Source organism: Diceros bicornis, chromosome 3, assembly GCF_020826845.1.
Source record: "Diceros bicornis minor isolate mBicDic1 chromosome 3, mDicBic1.mat.cur, whole genome shotgun sequence".
NCBI classification, from domain to species: domain Eukaryota; kingdom Metazoa; phylum Chordata; class Mammalia; order Perissodactyla; family Rhinocerotidae; genus Diceros; species Diceros bicornis.
In genome coordinates, this window is record NC_080742.1 from 67878036 (window position 1) to 67892717 (window position 14682).

At 44.7% G+C, this 14682-nt stretch overlaps 1 protein-coding gene across 5 annotated transcripts in view; it reads left to right on the forward strand.

Moving 5' to 3' along the window:
* The first annotated feature begins 3170 nt into the window (after positions 1–3170).
* The window catches only part of ST7 (suppression of tumorigenicity 7), a 254203-nt gene continuing 242691 nt past the window's right edge, over positions 3171–14682 (forward strand). For 3 of the 5 annotated variants that reach the window (XM_058528829.1, XM_058528848.1, XM_058528838.1), the window contains exon 1: positions 3173–3452. In XM_058528829.1, coding sequence (XP_058384812.1) covers positions 3302–3452 — 151 coding nt within the window. In that variant the 5' untranslated portion in view covers positions 3173–3301. Of the gene's footprint in view, positions 3453–14682 lie in introns of all 5 variants that reach the window. The other 2 variants (XM_058528868.1, XM_058528823.1) reach the window with 2 other exon arrangements.

Below are 14682 nucleotides of genomic sequence, written 5' to 3' on the forward strand. Positions count from 1 at the left end.
TGTTATGAGGCAGTTGTGGCAGGGAGAGAAGGCTCGGTGGGAAGTAAAGCACAGAGGAGTACACTACAGGCAGGTGCTGTAGTGCAGGTCCAAAGGTGTGAAAGAGAATGGCATGTGTGCAAAATGCTGGTGGTACAGAGAGTGCCTAGGGTAGGATATGAGGCTGCACAGGTTGGTAGGAGTGCCCTGCAGAGAGCCTTGTGGACTATCTAGATTCTATCCTTTAGATAGGCGTTGGGCAGGCCAGCCCGTGACTTAGCGGTTAAGTGCACGTGCTCTGCTGCTGGCGGCCCAGGTTCGGATCCTGGGCACGCGCCCATGCACCGCTTGTCCGGCCGTGCTGAGGCCACGTCCCACATTCAGCAACTAGAAGGATGTGCAGCTATGACATACAACTATCTACTGGGGCTTTGGGGGGAAAAAAAAATAAATAAAATTATAGATAGGCATTGGGGTGGGGTAGGAATGGAGTGGATGGGGCCTTAAAAGATTTTAAGCAGTGAGTGAGTTATCAGATTTGTGCTTTAAGAGGTAACTCTGGTAGAGAAGTGTGGAAGGTGGATTGAGGGGGTGGTGTAGGGGTAGTGGTGGTGATGGTGGTGGTGGTGGTAGTGTTGGTTGTGGTGAAACTGGAGGCAGGGAGCCCACTGCCCGGTTCTCCATGAGAGATGATCAAGCTGTGAGAGACTAAAAGGTATTGCAGAGGAATAGACAGAAGTGACAGATTTGAGACATACAGATGACATGTGACACGTGACATAATGTGACAAGTGACATTAAAGCCTTGATGCCCAGTTGAATATGGAGATGAAAGGAGGTGAGTGAGAGGGAGGACTCTGAATGGGATGATCCTCAGATTTCTGAATTAGGAAGCTGGAAGGGTGGTGCCCATTCCCTGATGGAACTCTAGATGGAGGAGCAGTTGTGGGTAAGGAAATATTGAGTTCAGTTTTGGATGTGGTGAGCTTGGGGTGACTGTGGGCCATTCCATGGGGGAGATGGTCAAGAGGTGGCTAGGCATATCTGGGTTGTCACTATTTCATGAATGGTCCCAGTCAAGAGCCACTTGTTACCCTTTATCTTTACCCTGCCTGTCAGTTGCCAAGGCCTGTCAACTCTACCTTGTTAATATTTCTTTAATCTACATTTACATAAATCTCTGGATTGGTCATTGGATTAGTGTGTGCAAGGCCAAATAACTGTGAATACCTTAGCGTTTCTACTAGGCCCTTCAATATCAGATCATCTGCAGCTTTATCTCTCTTGACATCAGTCCATATAGAGCCTGCTCTCCAGCCATACTGAAGAGCGCAGTCCCCAAGATCATGCTCTCTTTCTTCTGTGTCCAAGCACAAAAACATGTTTCCAGTCCTAACCCCCATCCCTGACTGCACACTAGGGAGAGGCAAAGATGAGTAAGACAGGGCTGACCCTCCAAGAGCGCCTGGTAGACAATCAGAAAATTGTGGCTCAACTGAGTCATATTTATGTCCATTCTTTGAGGTTCACTATAGCAAAAAGCCAGGCCCCAGGATGTTCATTTAAATTACGTAGGCAATCCTGTCGCAGAGAATCCAGTGGGTTACTTCATCATCACATAAAATAGACGGTTCATGTACTCATGTTGTTTTATTCTACTGAGAATCCAGACATCATTGTTAGATACAAAAATTGTTTGGTGTGCTGCCACAAATAACTATGAAAAGTACATGTGTGTCAATTTTTCTTCTCCTTGTCTGTATCTGACTGCTGTAGATCAAACGTATGGAGAAACCAGTAGCTGAGAGTGAGGCTGAAATTAGTGAAAATGTAAGAGTAGTTCTTTTTTTTTTTTACAGTTTTATTTATTTATTTATTTTTTGTGAGGAAGATCAGACCTGAGCTAACATCCATGCTAATCCTCCTCTTTTTGCTGAGGAAGACCCGCTCTGAGCTAACATCTCTTGCCAATCCTCCTCCTTTTTTTTTTCCCCCAAAGTCCCAGTAGATAGTTGTATGTCATAGTTGCACATCCTTCTAGTTGCTGTATGTGGGACCTGGCCTCAGCACGGCTGGACAAGCGGCTGACGCGCCCGGGATCCTCCCAACCGGGCTGCCAGTAGCAGAGGGCATGCACTTAACCGCTAAGCCACGGGCTGGCCCAAGAGTAGTTCTATTTTGTACGCCATAGTAGGTCTTACACGTAAAAAGTTAAAGGAGCTTGTTTTATTATGGAGGAAACTACAAGTAAGCAAAATAAAATCTATAATAAAATATTCTGCTGATTGCTCAGAATTCCAAAAATTATCATCGCTGTAGATTGGATAACCTGCAATTGCTTCATTACCATCCAATACATAGAAAGTGAAATTATTTATGGACAGAAACAAACTTTAGAATTGCATTTGGTAAAGGTAACATTTTATTCAGCACAGACAAAAAACATTTATAATTTACTTCTCGTTTCAAGAAGTCAGTTCAGAATAAGCCAAAATTATCCCAGAGAATTGTTTTTATTAAAAACAGGCTGAAAGTTGTTTGAACTGTAATTGCCCAAAAAATTGGAGGATAAACATTCTTCCTGTCACTATTTCTTTGGAAAACCCCTGTGCTGCTTTAAGGAAGATAAAACAAAGGTAAATAGAGTGTGCAACTCAAATCTTGCTTAACAGAGTGATTTATCTTCAGGTCTACTAACCAGTGACAGCAGCACATCTATATTTTTCTAGTTGCTCCGGGTTTATTCCTCCCTCTGAGCCTGAATTCTGAGAGAAAATAGTAAAGTGTTGGGTTTAAGACCTCGGACCCTGGTACCCATCATACTGCAACTGAATTTTGGCTTGAATTTAAGGTAAACTACTCAATCGCTTTCTGCCTTAGTTTCCCTATCTATATAATGGGGATAGTTGAAGGGATTAAATGAGATTATCTAGACCTAGGAACAGTGCCTTGCATACAGGAAACTCTCAATATACGTGAGTTACCATTACCATGTCGAGTTTCCCTCAGCGCGCGACTTTGCCTGTCTGTCTAAATATTACCATAATCAATATAAATGGCATCAGAATGTGAGGGGGCAGGGGCCACGTGATCCCTTCACGAAAGCCACTTGGGGGCCCTTCAGAGAGTCAGCAATCAGGCTGGAGAAGGACAGGCAAGCGCGCCCGCGGGCCGCGCGCGATTTCCCGCCGCGCCCGAGAGCCGGGCGGCGGGCGGGCTCCGGGGGCGCCCGTGCAGCGGCGGCGGCGCGAGCGGCGCCTCAGGGCCGGTGAATCATCCCGGCAGACACCGACACCGCGGCAGCAGAGAGCAGCGCCGAAAAATGGCTGAAGCGGGCACGGGCTTTCTGGAGCAGCTCAAGTCCTGCATAGTGTGGTCGTGGACTTATCTCTGGACCGTGTGGTTCTTCATCGTGCTCTTCTTGGTCTACATCCTGCGGGTGCCCTTGAAGATCAACGACAACTTGAGCACAGGTAAGGCCGGCTGCCCGGCCCGCGGCGCCCGCCCCTCCCCCGCCCCGGAAAGTTAGTGCAACTTGCGCGGGGCCGCGGCCGGCGGGGGCGGGCGGCCGGGCGCGCGCTCGGGGCTGCGCGGGGGCCCGCCCGCGGCCGCCCGCCGAGGACGCGGCGCCTCAGGTGGCGGGGCGGGACGGCGGGGTCCGCGGAGGCGGCCGGCGGCCTTCCCGGCCCCGCGGCCCCGCGGCTCCGCGGAGGAGGAGCCGCGCTGCGCACACGCCGCGAGGCCGGCCCGCCAGGCGGCGACAGCACCTCGGCCCGACCCGGCCGCCCTCCCGGTGCTCGTCGGCGGGCGACGGCGGAGGACGCGTGTCGGGGGCGAGGGGTTCCCGCGGCCGCCCCCTCGGTGTCCGCCGAGAGCTCCTCAGACCTTCCTCACACCCCTCGGCTGGGGGCGCCGAACGGCCGAAGCGTGGTGGGACGAGGCGGCCCTCCTCACGCCGGCGGGACCCGGCCGGGCGCCCCCGGGGGTCCTGCCCAGCGGCCAAGCCCCCCGAAAGGAGCCGACCCCAGCCGGACCCGCGGGCCGGGACTGTGGGGGCGGCGCTCTCTGGGGGCCCCGGTTTGAGCCCCCGGCTTGGGACGGGAGGGGGAGGGGGGCGGCGTCGCTGTCATACACAGGGGGAGAGGGATTCCCGAAAGTACCATCAGCGGTGTGGATGACGTGTCAGGTTGGCAAACGGACTGTCAAAGGCACGCAAGGAGAGAGGGACTCTGGCATTGATGATGGTTTTAAATGATCTCTCCCTTCTCTCCGCGCTGTCCCCGCCTGCGTAAGGCTCTGGTAACTGGTCGTGTCCAGAATCGTAGAGAAAGCTCCGCGTGCTGGTGAGCCCCGCGTGTCGCAGATGCACGGTCGGAAGTGCAGAGGGCAGTTAGAACAGGGTCTGAACAAACTTGCTACGAGCCAACAGAATCGTTAGAAAACGACCCCAAAGAAAACCCACACCAACAGTAACACTCCAGAGACAATTCAGAAACACAAAGTATATTTTGCAGGAAGGGTTACAATCCTTGAAGTCTGGAAATAGTTGTGGGACTCAAGTTAGGGGTTTGTGTGTTTGTTTTGTTTTTTTACATTTCACAGTACTTTGGGAAATCCTTACAGTCCTGAATATATATGTGTATATATAGGTAATACGTGTGTGTGTGTATACATAAATATATATATACACACGCTAGGTAGAATATATATATATATATTCTAGAATCTATATATTCTACCTAGCCTGTGATTTACATACTTTGGGAGTCCAGGTCTGGAAATGCATTTTCCTGTGGGGTATTTAAACTGCCCTAAAACAATTTTTAGAACACTTGAGATGATATACTCATTTTGTTAGATACTTGTGCTTTTAAATACTAAACCTCAGACATTTTGATTAATTTAAACTCGTGTTCGTATTTACATTTATTTCATAGTATCTCTTGGAGGCAGATAGGATTCTGCACCCTAGAATCACCTTCCTATTTTAATGGATACTGCTTAGCCCTTGGATTCAGTCATCTCAGATACCATGGCTTTCTAGCTTTTCATCTTTTAGAGTGGCTGCTTGTGACAATACTATCTTCCTTGCTTTAGGCAAAAATACTCCAAGATACTTTCTAGTCCCAAAGTCCTATAATTTTAAGAAGTTGTTTGAATATATGTGGTAAGGTAATCCTACATTTATTGGTAAGTGGGTTTGACTTTTTTCTTCCAAAAAATTCATTGTAGGATTTTTAAAAATGTGAATGTTTCTCATTCAATTTACATTAAAAAAATCTTATTTTGGAACACACATTTATATACCACGTTTTCTTAAAGTAGGTTAAATAATCATCGGGGTGTGTATGTGTGTGCATGTGCCCCTAAGTGCCACATACCAGTGCTTTAGGCAGAACTGGCAAGAAGCAAAATACCTCTTGGGAAAATATGTAGTTTTCAAGGAAGAAAATCGTTAGATCTCCCAGCACCTTTAAATCTAACATGTCTCACAAATACCTTTATTAATTTGTATAGGGCCATTTCTCATTGGGGTTATAAAAGATAGAGAAAATATGAAGATGAACAGGCCTTCTGGGCTGAACCTCAGCAGACACGTGATAGAGGGAGCCTGAGGCTATTTTCCCCAGTGATGCTTGCACTTCTGTTTTCAGTGTGGTTTTATGCACATTTTAGTCATAAAGGAAGGTAAAAGGAGAAGCACACAGAGAGCAACCACCTCTCTGCTATTTCTGTGAGAAGGTAGGAGGAGAGGGGAACATTGGACCCTCCCATGGTAGAAACTTGTCTTTGCAGGGAAATCTAAGTGGGTTCTCATGGGACTAATTTTGCTGTTCCTCAGCCCTGTGGTGCTTGCTCTTCCTGTGACGGTGAAGGTGTCCGTGGAGAGGCAGCTGAGGCTGGAGCTGCTTTAGGGAGCAGCGGGTGGCGCAGGCCTCCTTCCTCAGGGAAGCTGAGGACCTATCAAGTGAGGCAGATGGATGAGGCAGCAGGAGCCAGGGCTTGCATGACACAGGCCCAGCTCTGCCCTTGTGAGATTGTGGAATTTGGTAAAAATGTTCCGGCGTTGTTGTGGATATCTGCTTGGCATCTACTTCTCAACAGCTTGATGACCTGTGACAATTTTAATATTTCTAACCTCACTTGATCATATTTTGTGGTAAATGTGCTTAACTGATTTGCTTTTTTAAAAATTTCTTGAATGCCTCCTATGCGTAGGGCACGGTGGCAAGTGCTGTGATGGAGAAGATATACAAGGGGCCAGCCCCGTGGCTTAGCGGTTAAGTGCGCGCGCTCCGCTACTGACAGACCGGGTTCGGATCCCGGTCGCGCACCGACGCACTGGGCGCGCAGCAATGCACTGCTTGTCTGGCCGTGCTGAGGCGGCGTCCCACATACAGCAACTAGCAGGATGTGCAACTATGACATACAACTATCTACTGGGGCTTTGGGGAGAAAAAGGGAAGAAAAAAAAAAAGGAGGAGGATTGTCAATAGCTGTTAGCTCAGGGTTGGTCTTCCTCAGCAACAAAAGGGGAGGATTGGCATGGATGTTAGCTCAGGGCTGATCTTCCTCACCAAAAAAAAAAGAAGATATACAAGTTTGTAAAACTCAGGCTAAATAAGGGGTGTACAGCATGGGTACAACTTCCCATAATGCAAAGTGGAGCAGGACAAGGTGATGGCAGCTTCTCTTGAACTGAGCCTTGGAGGATGAGGAGAATTCCATGGTTCTGAGTTGGGGACACAGGGGGTGAGCCTCCCAAACACATGCAGGAGGATGGGCAAGTGCAGGTTAGATTCAGAGAAGTGTGAATCACATGGAATTTAAAACAATAAAAGAAAAGGACTTTAACTGAACAATGATACTTTTGCAGCTCTTGTATTATGTATAATTTTCCAAGTACTTTCAAGGTTCTTTTCATCGTATATCTTAGTTTCATTGTTCTGCTTCCCTACGTTCAGCATCTGGGTTTGCTTGACCATCATTGCATTGAGCCTGTGCCATTTAGGGAGAAAGTTCAAAGAATTCCACAGACCATACAGAGAAAACTTCATATAAGCAACCAAATCTTGTAATGAAAAATGAATTTTAAGAAAGACAAGGGAGAAAACAAACATGTTAGAATAGCACACGCTGGTTAGCTTTGAAAATTGATTTTTGATGCTCTGCCCTTGAGTTGGATAGAAGAATGTTAAAGTAATTCTATGATTTACTGAATATAGAATGAACTTTTAACAAGATTAAAAAAAACTCTGAATTATATTATTACTTGTCAGTTTTCAAGTGAATTAATGTCCTAAAACAATGCTTTTCCAGAAGGGCAGAAAATTAATTGTAGATATGAATAGTCATGCAGACTATTTATTATTCAAGAAAAACAATTGAATAGTCTTTAAAACCATAACTTTATACGGTGGTGTTGATAGCACTTTCTCATCTACCCTGTGTTCTGAGGTTTTAAATGCTGAATTTAAAACACTGCATGATAACATGTTTTCTTAAAATGTGCACGTTTGCCATTTTTGCACCAAGCAACTTAAGTGATTTTCCGATTCTTTTTCTGTTTCCTGAAAAGCAAGTTTTCAAAGATCTTTGAAATCCTATTTCATTCCATTTGGAAAACATATGTAATAGTCTAACCTAGGCTTCAAGTTGTTCGTATTATAAAACGTTTTTTGTGTTAAGATGATACAGATGTATAACTCTTATTTTACTGAACTGAAATGATACCTAACTTTAGGTGTAGTTCAGTTTTGAGTATTTTAATATTGGAAATAGTTGCTCTAAATTGAATTAATACTCTGGATTTCTCGTCTCGTGGGCCTGGTTCCAGTTTACCTAGGTCTTTTGCCCCTGCTGTGCCCGTTGTCTAAAATATTCTCCCCATTTGTGAATCCCACCCAGCCTACAAGGAGCAGCTTGCATGCTGCCTTCTGATCTTTTCAATTGAAAGTGATATTTTCTCCAGCTTTCACAGTACATTATCTGAGAAGCCTGTTGGCAATTTTACCTTGCATGTATTATAGTTGCGTGTGTGTGTAATATGTGTCAGTGTGTATGTGTGTCTCTTTCTGTATACATGTTTTTTTTTTTTAAAGATTTTTATTTATTTATTTTTTTCCCCCCAAAGCCCCAGTAGATAGTTGTATGTCACAGCTGCACATTCTTCTAGTTGCTGTATGTGGGACACGGCCTCAGCATGGCTGGAGAAGCGGTGCGTTGGTGCACGCCTGGGATCCGAACCCCGGGCCGCCAGCAGTGGAGCGCTCGCACTTAACCGCTAAGCCACAGGGCCGGCCCTCTGTATACATGTTTTATAGCTTCTACTAGACTCTGGTTCTTCGTTTTCCAGTATTATCCCTTGCACATAGTAGTTCCTTACCATTCACTGGATGAATGAATCTCCAAGTTGTGGTGTACCCAGTGAATTGGGATTGGAACAATGGAATTGGTTAGACATTACTGCGTATGTGCTTCATTTAAGTTTTCAGCTTTAGATTGAGGTCAGAAGCTGTCACAAAAACTTAAATTCTATGATGGGTCATATGCGTCTCATTCATGGTGGTCCAGTTTATGAACACATAAAAGGACAGTTTTCTGATTAATGTCACCTTTGAGTTTAGGATATATTCGAGACATCTTAGTTGCCCTTATTTTTGGAGACATTTCTCTCAGCCATTAGTGAAGCAATCTGAATGTCGCTTTCTTTCTCAGGCCCTCAGTTTCCATACATGTACAATGCTAGCTGTATATTCCTTAAAATTCTTTCTAGCTCTAGGATTCTGTTTCAGCGTCTTCGGATAAATTTTCATTGAATGCAGAGGGTAGAACCAAGCAAATACATGGACTTAAGGGATGTATATGTTTTTTCCAGTTTGGACTGTAATTCTTAGTGACTACAGCTTCAGATTTTATGTGGCTTCCTTCAGTGGCTTTCCATCTCACTGAAAATAAAATCCAAATATATTACCCTGGCTTACAAAGTCTGATGTTCTGACTCCTTCCTACCCCTTGTATCTGAACTTACACCACTGTTTCTTGAGGTCCCTACCCTCTAGACATGTTGTGATTCTATCTTACACTTAAACATGCCTTGTTTGTTCCTGCTTTATGGCTTTTGCACTAGCTGTGCCCTCCGCTCAGAATGCTTTCCTACTTGATTTTTGCACAATATTCTTCTTACTATTCACATCTCTGCTTAAATTCACTTCTTTTGAGAGGTTTTCCCTGATGACTCAATCTAAAATGACCATCCAGTTACTGTAATATTGCCAGATTTGAATTCTCTGCATAGCGCTTAACATTGTTTGATATAGTTCTTGTTTGTTTATTTATTGCATTCTCATAGGTGTCTCTCCTGTGACTGTAAACTCCATGGCAGTAGGGACCTTGTTTAGTCTGATTGTGTTTTGCCCTTAAACAAATAGGCAGCCAATTATTTCTCTAGCAAAAATGGGTTTATTCAGGATCAGCAAAGAATTGCAATTTGGGATCTGCAACCTTGGCAAGCCACGTGAAAGTCCTGAGCAGCAAGGGAAGGAGAAACTCCTTTATAGAGGGGAAGAGGAAGTTGGGAGGGCTATTGTAGACCAAGAGTTCATTGGAGGAGACTGAGAGTTCAAAGTATAGTGGCTTCTCATTGGCTAAGTTGTGATAGTCTCTCATTGGCTGAGCTTCTTGCAGGTCAAGAAGAGGAAGTGTTTCTTCTTCTTGTTGGGCTCTGCTATCGACATAGGGTATGAGAACTCCCCCTTTTGGCCTTCTGACTCCATCCTAATGAGGTTTCTGTGTATTTATTTCCACATTTACCCCTTTTTTTTTTTTTTTTTTTTTTTGTGAGGAGATCAGCCCTGTGCTAACATCCGCCAATCCTCCTCTTTTTTTGCCGAGGAAGACGGCCCTGCGCTAACATCCGTGCCCATCCTCCTCCACTTTATATGGGACGCCGCCACAGCATGGCTTGCCAAAGCAGTGCGTCGGTGCGTGCCCGGGATCCGAACCAGCGAACCCCGGGCCGCCGCAGCGGAGCGCGCGCACCCAACCACTTGCGCCACCGGGCCAGCCCCCACATTTACCCCTTTTGATCAAGGTCTTTCTCTGAAAGCATCACTGATCAAGAGTCAAGTTATTCTGGATTCGGCAGCCTTTTGTCCCTTGGTGCCAGAAAGGACCTTTCCTGGATGTCATGTCCCATGTCAGAGGGAAAGTGCACAAATTGGAAATCTGTTGTGGCCACATTTGAGTAAGAAGGAGGGATAAAAAGGAGAACTCTCAGGCACTTTTCTAAAGTTCATATGTTATCAAGTCATAGGCATTGGAGATGGCCTAAAGTGTTATGTCATCATCAAAGGTTTGACAGACAAAATTCCAACAGGCCTGGTCCAGACATTTTGGGGAAGCTGTCTAATCAGATGTTATCTGCTTCAATTCTGAGAAATCTTTACTTTTAAGTCACCAAATGATATGCAGGTCCAGTCAAGGGTTTGATGCTTTCTTCAGGTGTGTAATGTGAATCCAAGAGTCTATTCCCTGGAGTTTTGTGGTACAAGGGTTAGTTAACAGTACCTGATAGGGGCATTTCCAGTGAGGTTGAAGAGAGTCCTTCTGGAGGTGTTTTTACCTGTAGATGAAATCTCCAGTTTGTAAGGTGTGTTGCTTAAGGTCTTCGTCTGCCTGAAGAGCGCTGTGAAAAGATTGCTCTACCAGAACATGGTTATTTTTAATAGAAGCAATTAGGTCTTTGCCGTACTGGAGCGTATCTCCTTTTATTGGGCGTGGGTCAAAAGAGGCAGGAGCCGAGTACATTGGGCGTCCTGTGACTATCTCAAAGGGTAAGAGTTTATGAGTTCCAGAGGGGGTGGATCTGAGATTTAGAAGGACCAACAGCAGTGCTTTTGGCCAAGGTATTTGAAGGGTCTCTACAGATTTTGCCAATTGAGTCTTAATGTACAGATTTTGCCAATTGAGTCTTAATAATGGTGTTGTGTATTTGACTAAACTGTAGGATTGAGGGTGGTAAACTCAGTGAAAGTGTTGTGCAACTGGCCACACAGCACAGGCTTGTTGAAGTACTTGACCAGTAAAATGGGTTCCTTGATCATTATGAAGTTTGAGAGGAGTTCCCCAGGTAGGGATAATCTTTTCCAAAAGGACTTTAGCCACAGAAGAGGCAGTAGCCTGTCTGCAGTGGAAGGCTTCAGTCCAGTGAGAAAACATACATACCATGACTAAAACATGTTTATATCCGTGAGATGGGAGAAGTTGTATGAAATGCATTTGCCAAACCTCGAATGGTCCATTAGGCAGTTTAAAATGTCTGGGAGCAGTACAAACAGGCTTCCCTGGGTTGTATTTTGGACAGGTGGGACAAGTGAGGTAGGCACTTGTTGCAGCCTTGTTAATATTTCCCCACCAATATTGATTCATGAATGGTATCATTTTGTCAGTAGACCAATGGTTTAATGCAGGTACAGTGGTTAGGAGTGGAAATTTTAGAGTCTCCGGTAGGACTGGGTTGTTATTTGGTCCAAACCAGAGCTTTGTCTTTTTATCAAACCAACAGTTGTTGAATTTTCAGTCTTGTTTTTCCTTTTCTGAGGCCGGTTGTTGGGCTTCTCTAGCCAGTTTTTCTAAGTTATCATTTGGGGAATATCCCTTTGGACCCTGACAGAGGCTTGGCTGCTGTTGGTTCCTTTCAGGGCAGCATTCCTTATGGAAATATTAGCAAGGTGATTTCCTTTAGCTTCCGGAGAGTCAAGTTTAGAATGCCCTGGGATCTTAATTATAGCTAAAGTGGCAGGTAAAAGTATAGCATCCAATAATTCCTGAACATAGGAGCCATTTTAAATTTTATTTATGCTGGAAATAAGGAAGCCATGTTGCTTCCACAACATTCTGAAATCATGAGCTACATTGAAAGCATACCTACTGTTAGTATGAACGTTGGCCATTTTGCCCTTGGCTAAAGTACAAGCCTGTGTAAGAACGTATAATTCAGCCTGTTGGGCTGAAGTAGCCATAGGTAAAGGTGCTGCCTCAACAGTATCAAAAGGAGTTTCAATAGCATACCCAGTACAGTATTCGCCATTGTCACATTTTAAATAAGAGCCATCAGTAAACCATGAGAAGTTGGCATTATCCAAAGGAGGTTCCTGCAGATCATCAAGAGGAGTCAGGAGGTGATCTGTCAGCATTATGCCCTTGTGAGGGACTTCTTCAGTAATGGAAGGGAGAAGAGTAGCAGGGTTAAAGTTATTACAGTGTAAAAGAGTTATGTGAGGAGCAGTTAACAAAAGGATTTCGTAGGAGGTGAGGCGGCTGACTGAAATATATTGAGTATCATGAGAATTTAGGAGGGCTTCCACAGCATGAGGTACAAAAATGGTTAAAGGGGATCCCATAACGATTTTCTCACTGGCCTTAACCAAAAGGGCAGTAATGACTCTAAGGCAAGCAGGTTATCTCTGGGCCACAGGGTCCAGTTGCTAACCCGTCTGGGTTGATGGCGGTCCCAGTGTTTTTGGGTGGGTACCTCAGGGCATTCCCTTCCTTTTCATATACAAAAAAGAAAAAAGAGAATCTGATAATTGGGATGTCCAAGGGCAGGTGGGTTCATCAAACTCTCCTTTAAGGCTTTGAAGGCTCTGTCATCCTGTTCTTCCCATAAAATTGGGTTGGGGTGGTGGTTCTTTGGTAAAACATACAGAGGTTTGGCCATAAGAGAGAAATTTGGAATCCAATTTCAGCAATAACCAACTAGCCTGAGAAAACCTCGTGGTTGATGCTTAGTTTTGGGAAACTTAGGACACCAGGAAGCCAATCTGGATCTAGATGTAGCTCTTGTTCTCATATAAGATGCCCTAAATATGGAACCTAGGTTTGGGCGAACTGCAGTTTCTCTCTGGTGACCTATGTCCCTTTAAGGCTAAAAGCTTTAGCAAGTGGATGCTGTCTTCCTGTGAGGAAACTTCGGACAGAGAAAGAAGAAGCAAATCGTCCACATATTGCAACAAAGTAGAACGCAGGGAACTTTATATCATCCGGATCAGCCTTCAGGATTTCTGAGAACTAAGAGGGGCTCTCAGTAAAACCTTGAGACATTACTGTCTGGGTGAATTGTTTTTCTTCCCAAGTGAAGGCAAAAAGATATTGGTTAGCTTCATCAACTGGAATACTAAAGAATGCACTGCATAAATCAATTACCATAAGGAATTTGCTTCCAGTGGAAATGGATGTTAGTAGTATATGAAGGTTAGGAACAACAGGGTGTTGAGGGATAACAATGTTGTTTCCTGCTTGGAGATCCTGGACAAACTTCCACCCTCATCCGTTGGGTTTTCTCACAGGTAAAATAGGAGTATTACAGGGACTAGTACAAGGGAGAATGAGGCCTTGAGCCTTGTAATCCTCTATTATGGGCTTTACACCTTGAAGGGCTTCTTTGTTTATAGGTATTTATTAATTCTGGAGAGAGGTTTTGAGGGATCTTTTGAATCTTGATGGGAGGTGCGCTGTGAATTTTACCAGTATCAGTTGGAGATTTTGCCCATAAGGAGGGTGGTGGCTGATTCAATGGGGACACACGATCAGTGTTTCCAGAATCAGCTCTAGTACTGTCAGAGATGAGGAAATAAAAGATGTCAAAAAGGTCATTTAATTCACTTGGTTGACTGTTTTGATGGCTACTGTCAAATTCTAGAATTATTTCTTCCTTTTGGGAGAAAGAAATTCTGGCATGATAGTTTTCCAAGTCTCGGCCTAATAAATGAATGAGGCGGAGGAACTAAGGAGAAAAGGGTGTGTGTCTCTCACAGGGCCTAAAGAAAAGGGAATAGTTCAGAGATAAGAACCTTTTGAGGTTTATTAGAAATCTCCACTCTTTGAACTGTTTTAGTACTCGGAGGCAGGGACCGCTTTATAGTAGTGGGGTTGAGCACCAAGAGTGTGGCTGAGGTATCAGGACAGAAAGAGATACATCTCCAATCTAGAGAAATGTTTCTCCAAGCCTATTAAGAGGGAGGATTGGGAAGAGCCCTTGCAGTTCCTCGGAGCCCTGTCATTGAGAATTTGGAGGACATTAGAAAGGCTAGTTAGAGGGCTGAAAGTACTTGAAGCACTGAAATTTGTAACAATCTCTTTTCCAATGTCCTGGCTCTTTGCAATAATAGCAGAAACTAGGAGATGTTTGGTTTTGTTTAGGGGCCTTCATTTGCTAGAGTTGAAGATTAAGAATTTTAGCAGTCTTTCTTTTAGGTGTCTCATCTAGAGTGCGAGAGAGTGAGTTTGCCAGATTAACTAGGTCTGGAGAGGAAATAGTTTTCCGTTCTATCCTGGTCGTTTTTACTAGAAGAGAAAGGCCTTGGTTCAGCCCATTAATAAACACAGTTAAAAGCTACCCGGGTGGAATCAACATCTGAAGGAAGACCAGAATTTAAAAAAAAAATAATCTGAAAGTTGATTGTAATAGTCACGAACAGGTTCATCAGGTTTTTGTGCATAGCCTGAATTTTGTTCCAATCAGTGGGCTTTGGGAAAGCCCTAGGAGTTGCCTGATGAAGTCATCTAGTGATTGCTGGAGCCTGATCATACAACAGCTCAGCAGGTTGGTCTCTTGGTGGTAGTTCTAGAGGCCTTTCAGGATTTTCCCAATTACTGGTTTTCGTCCAATGCTGGGCCTGGCCTTCAGTGATAAGCATATGA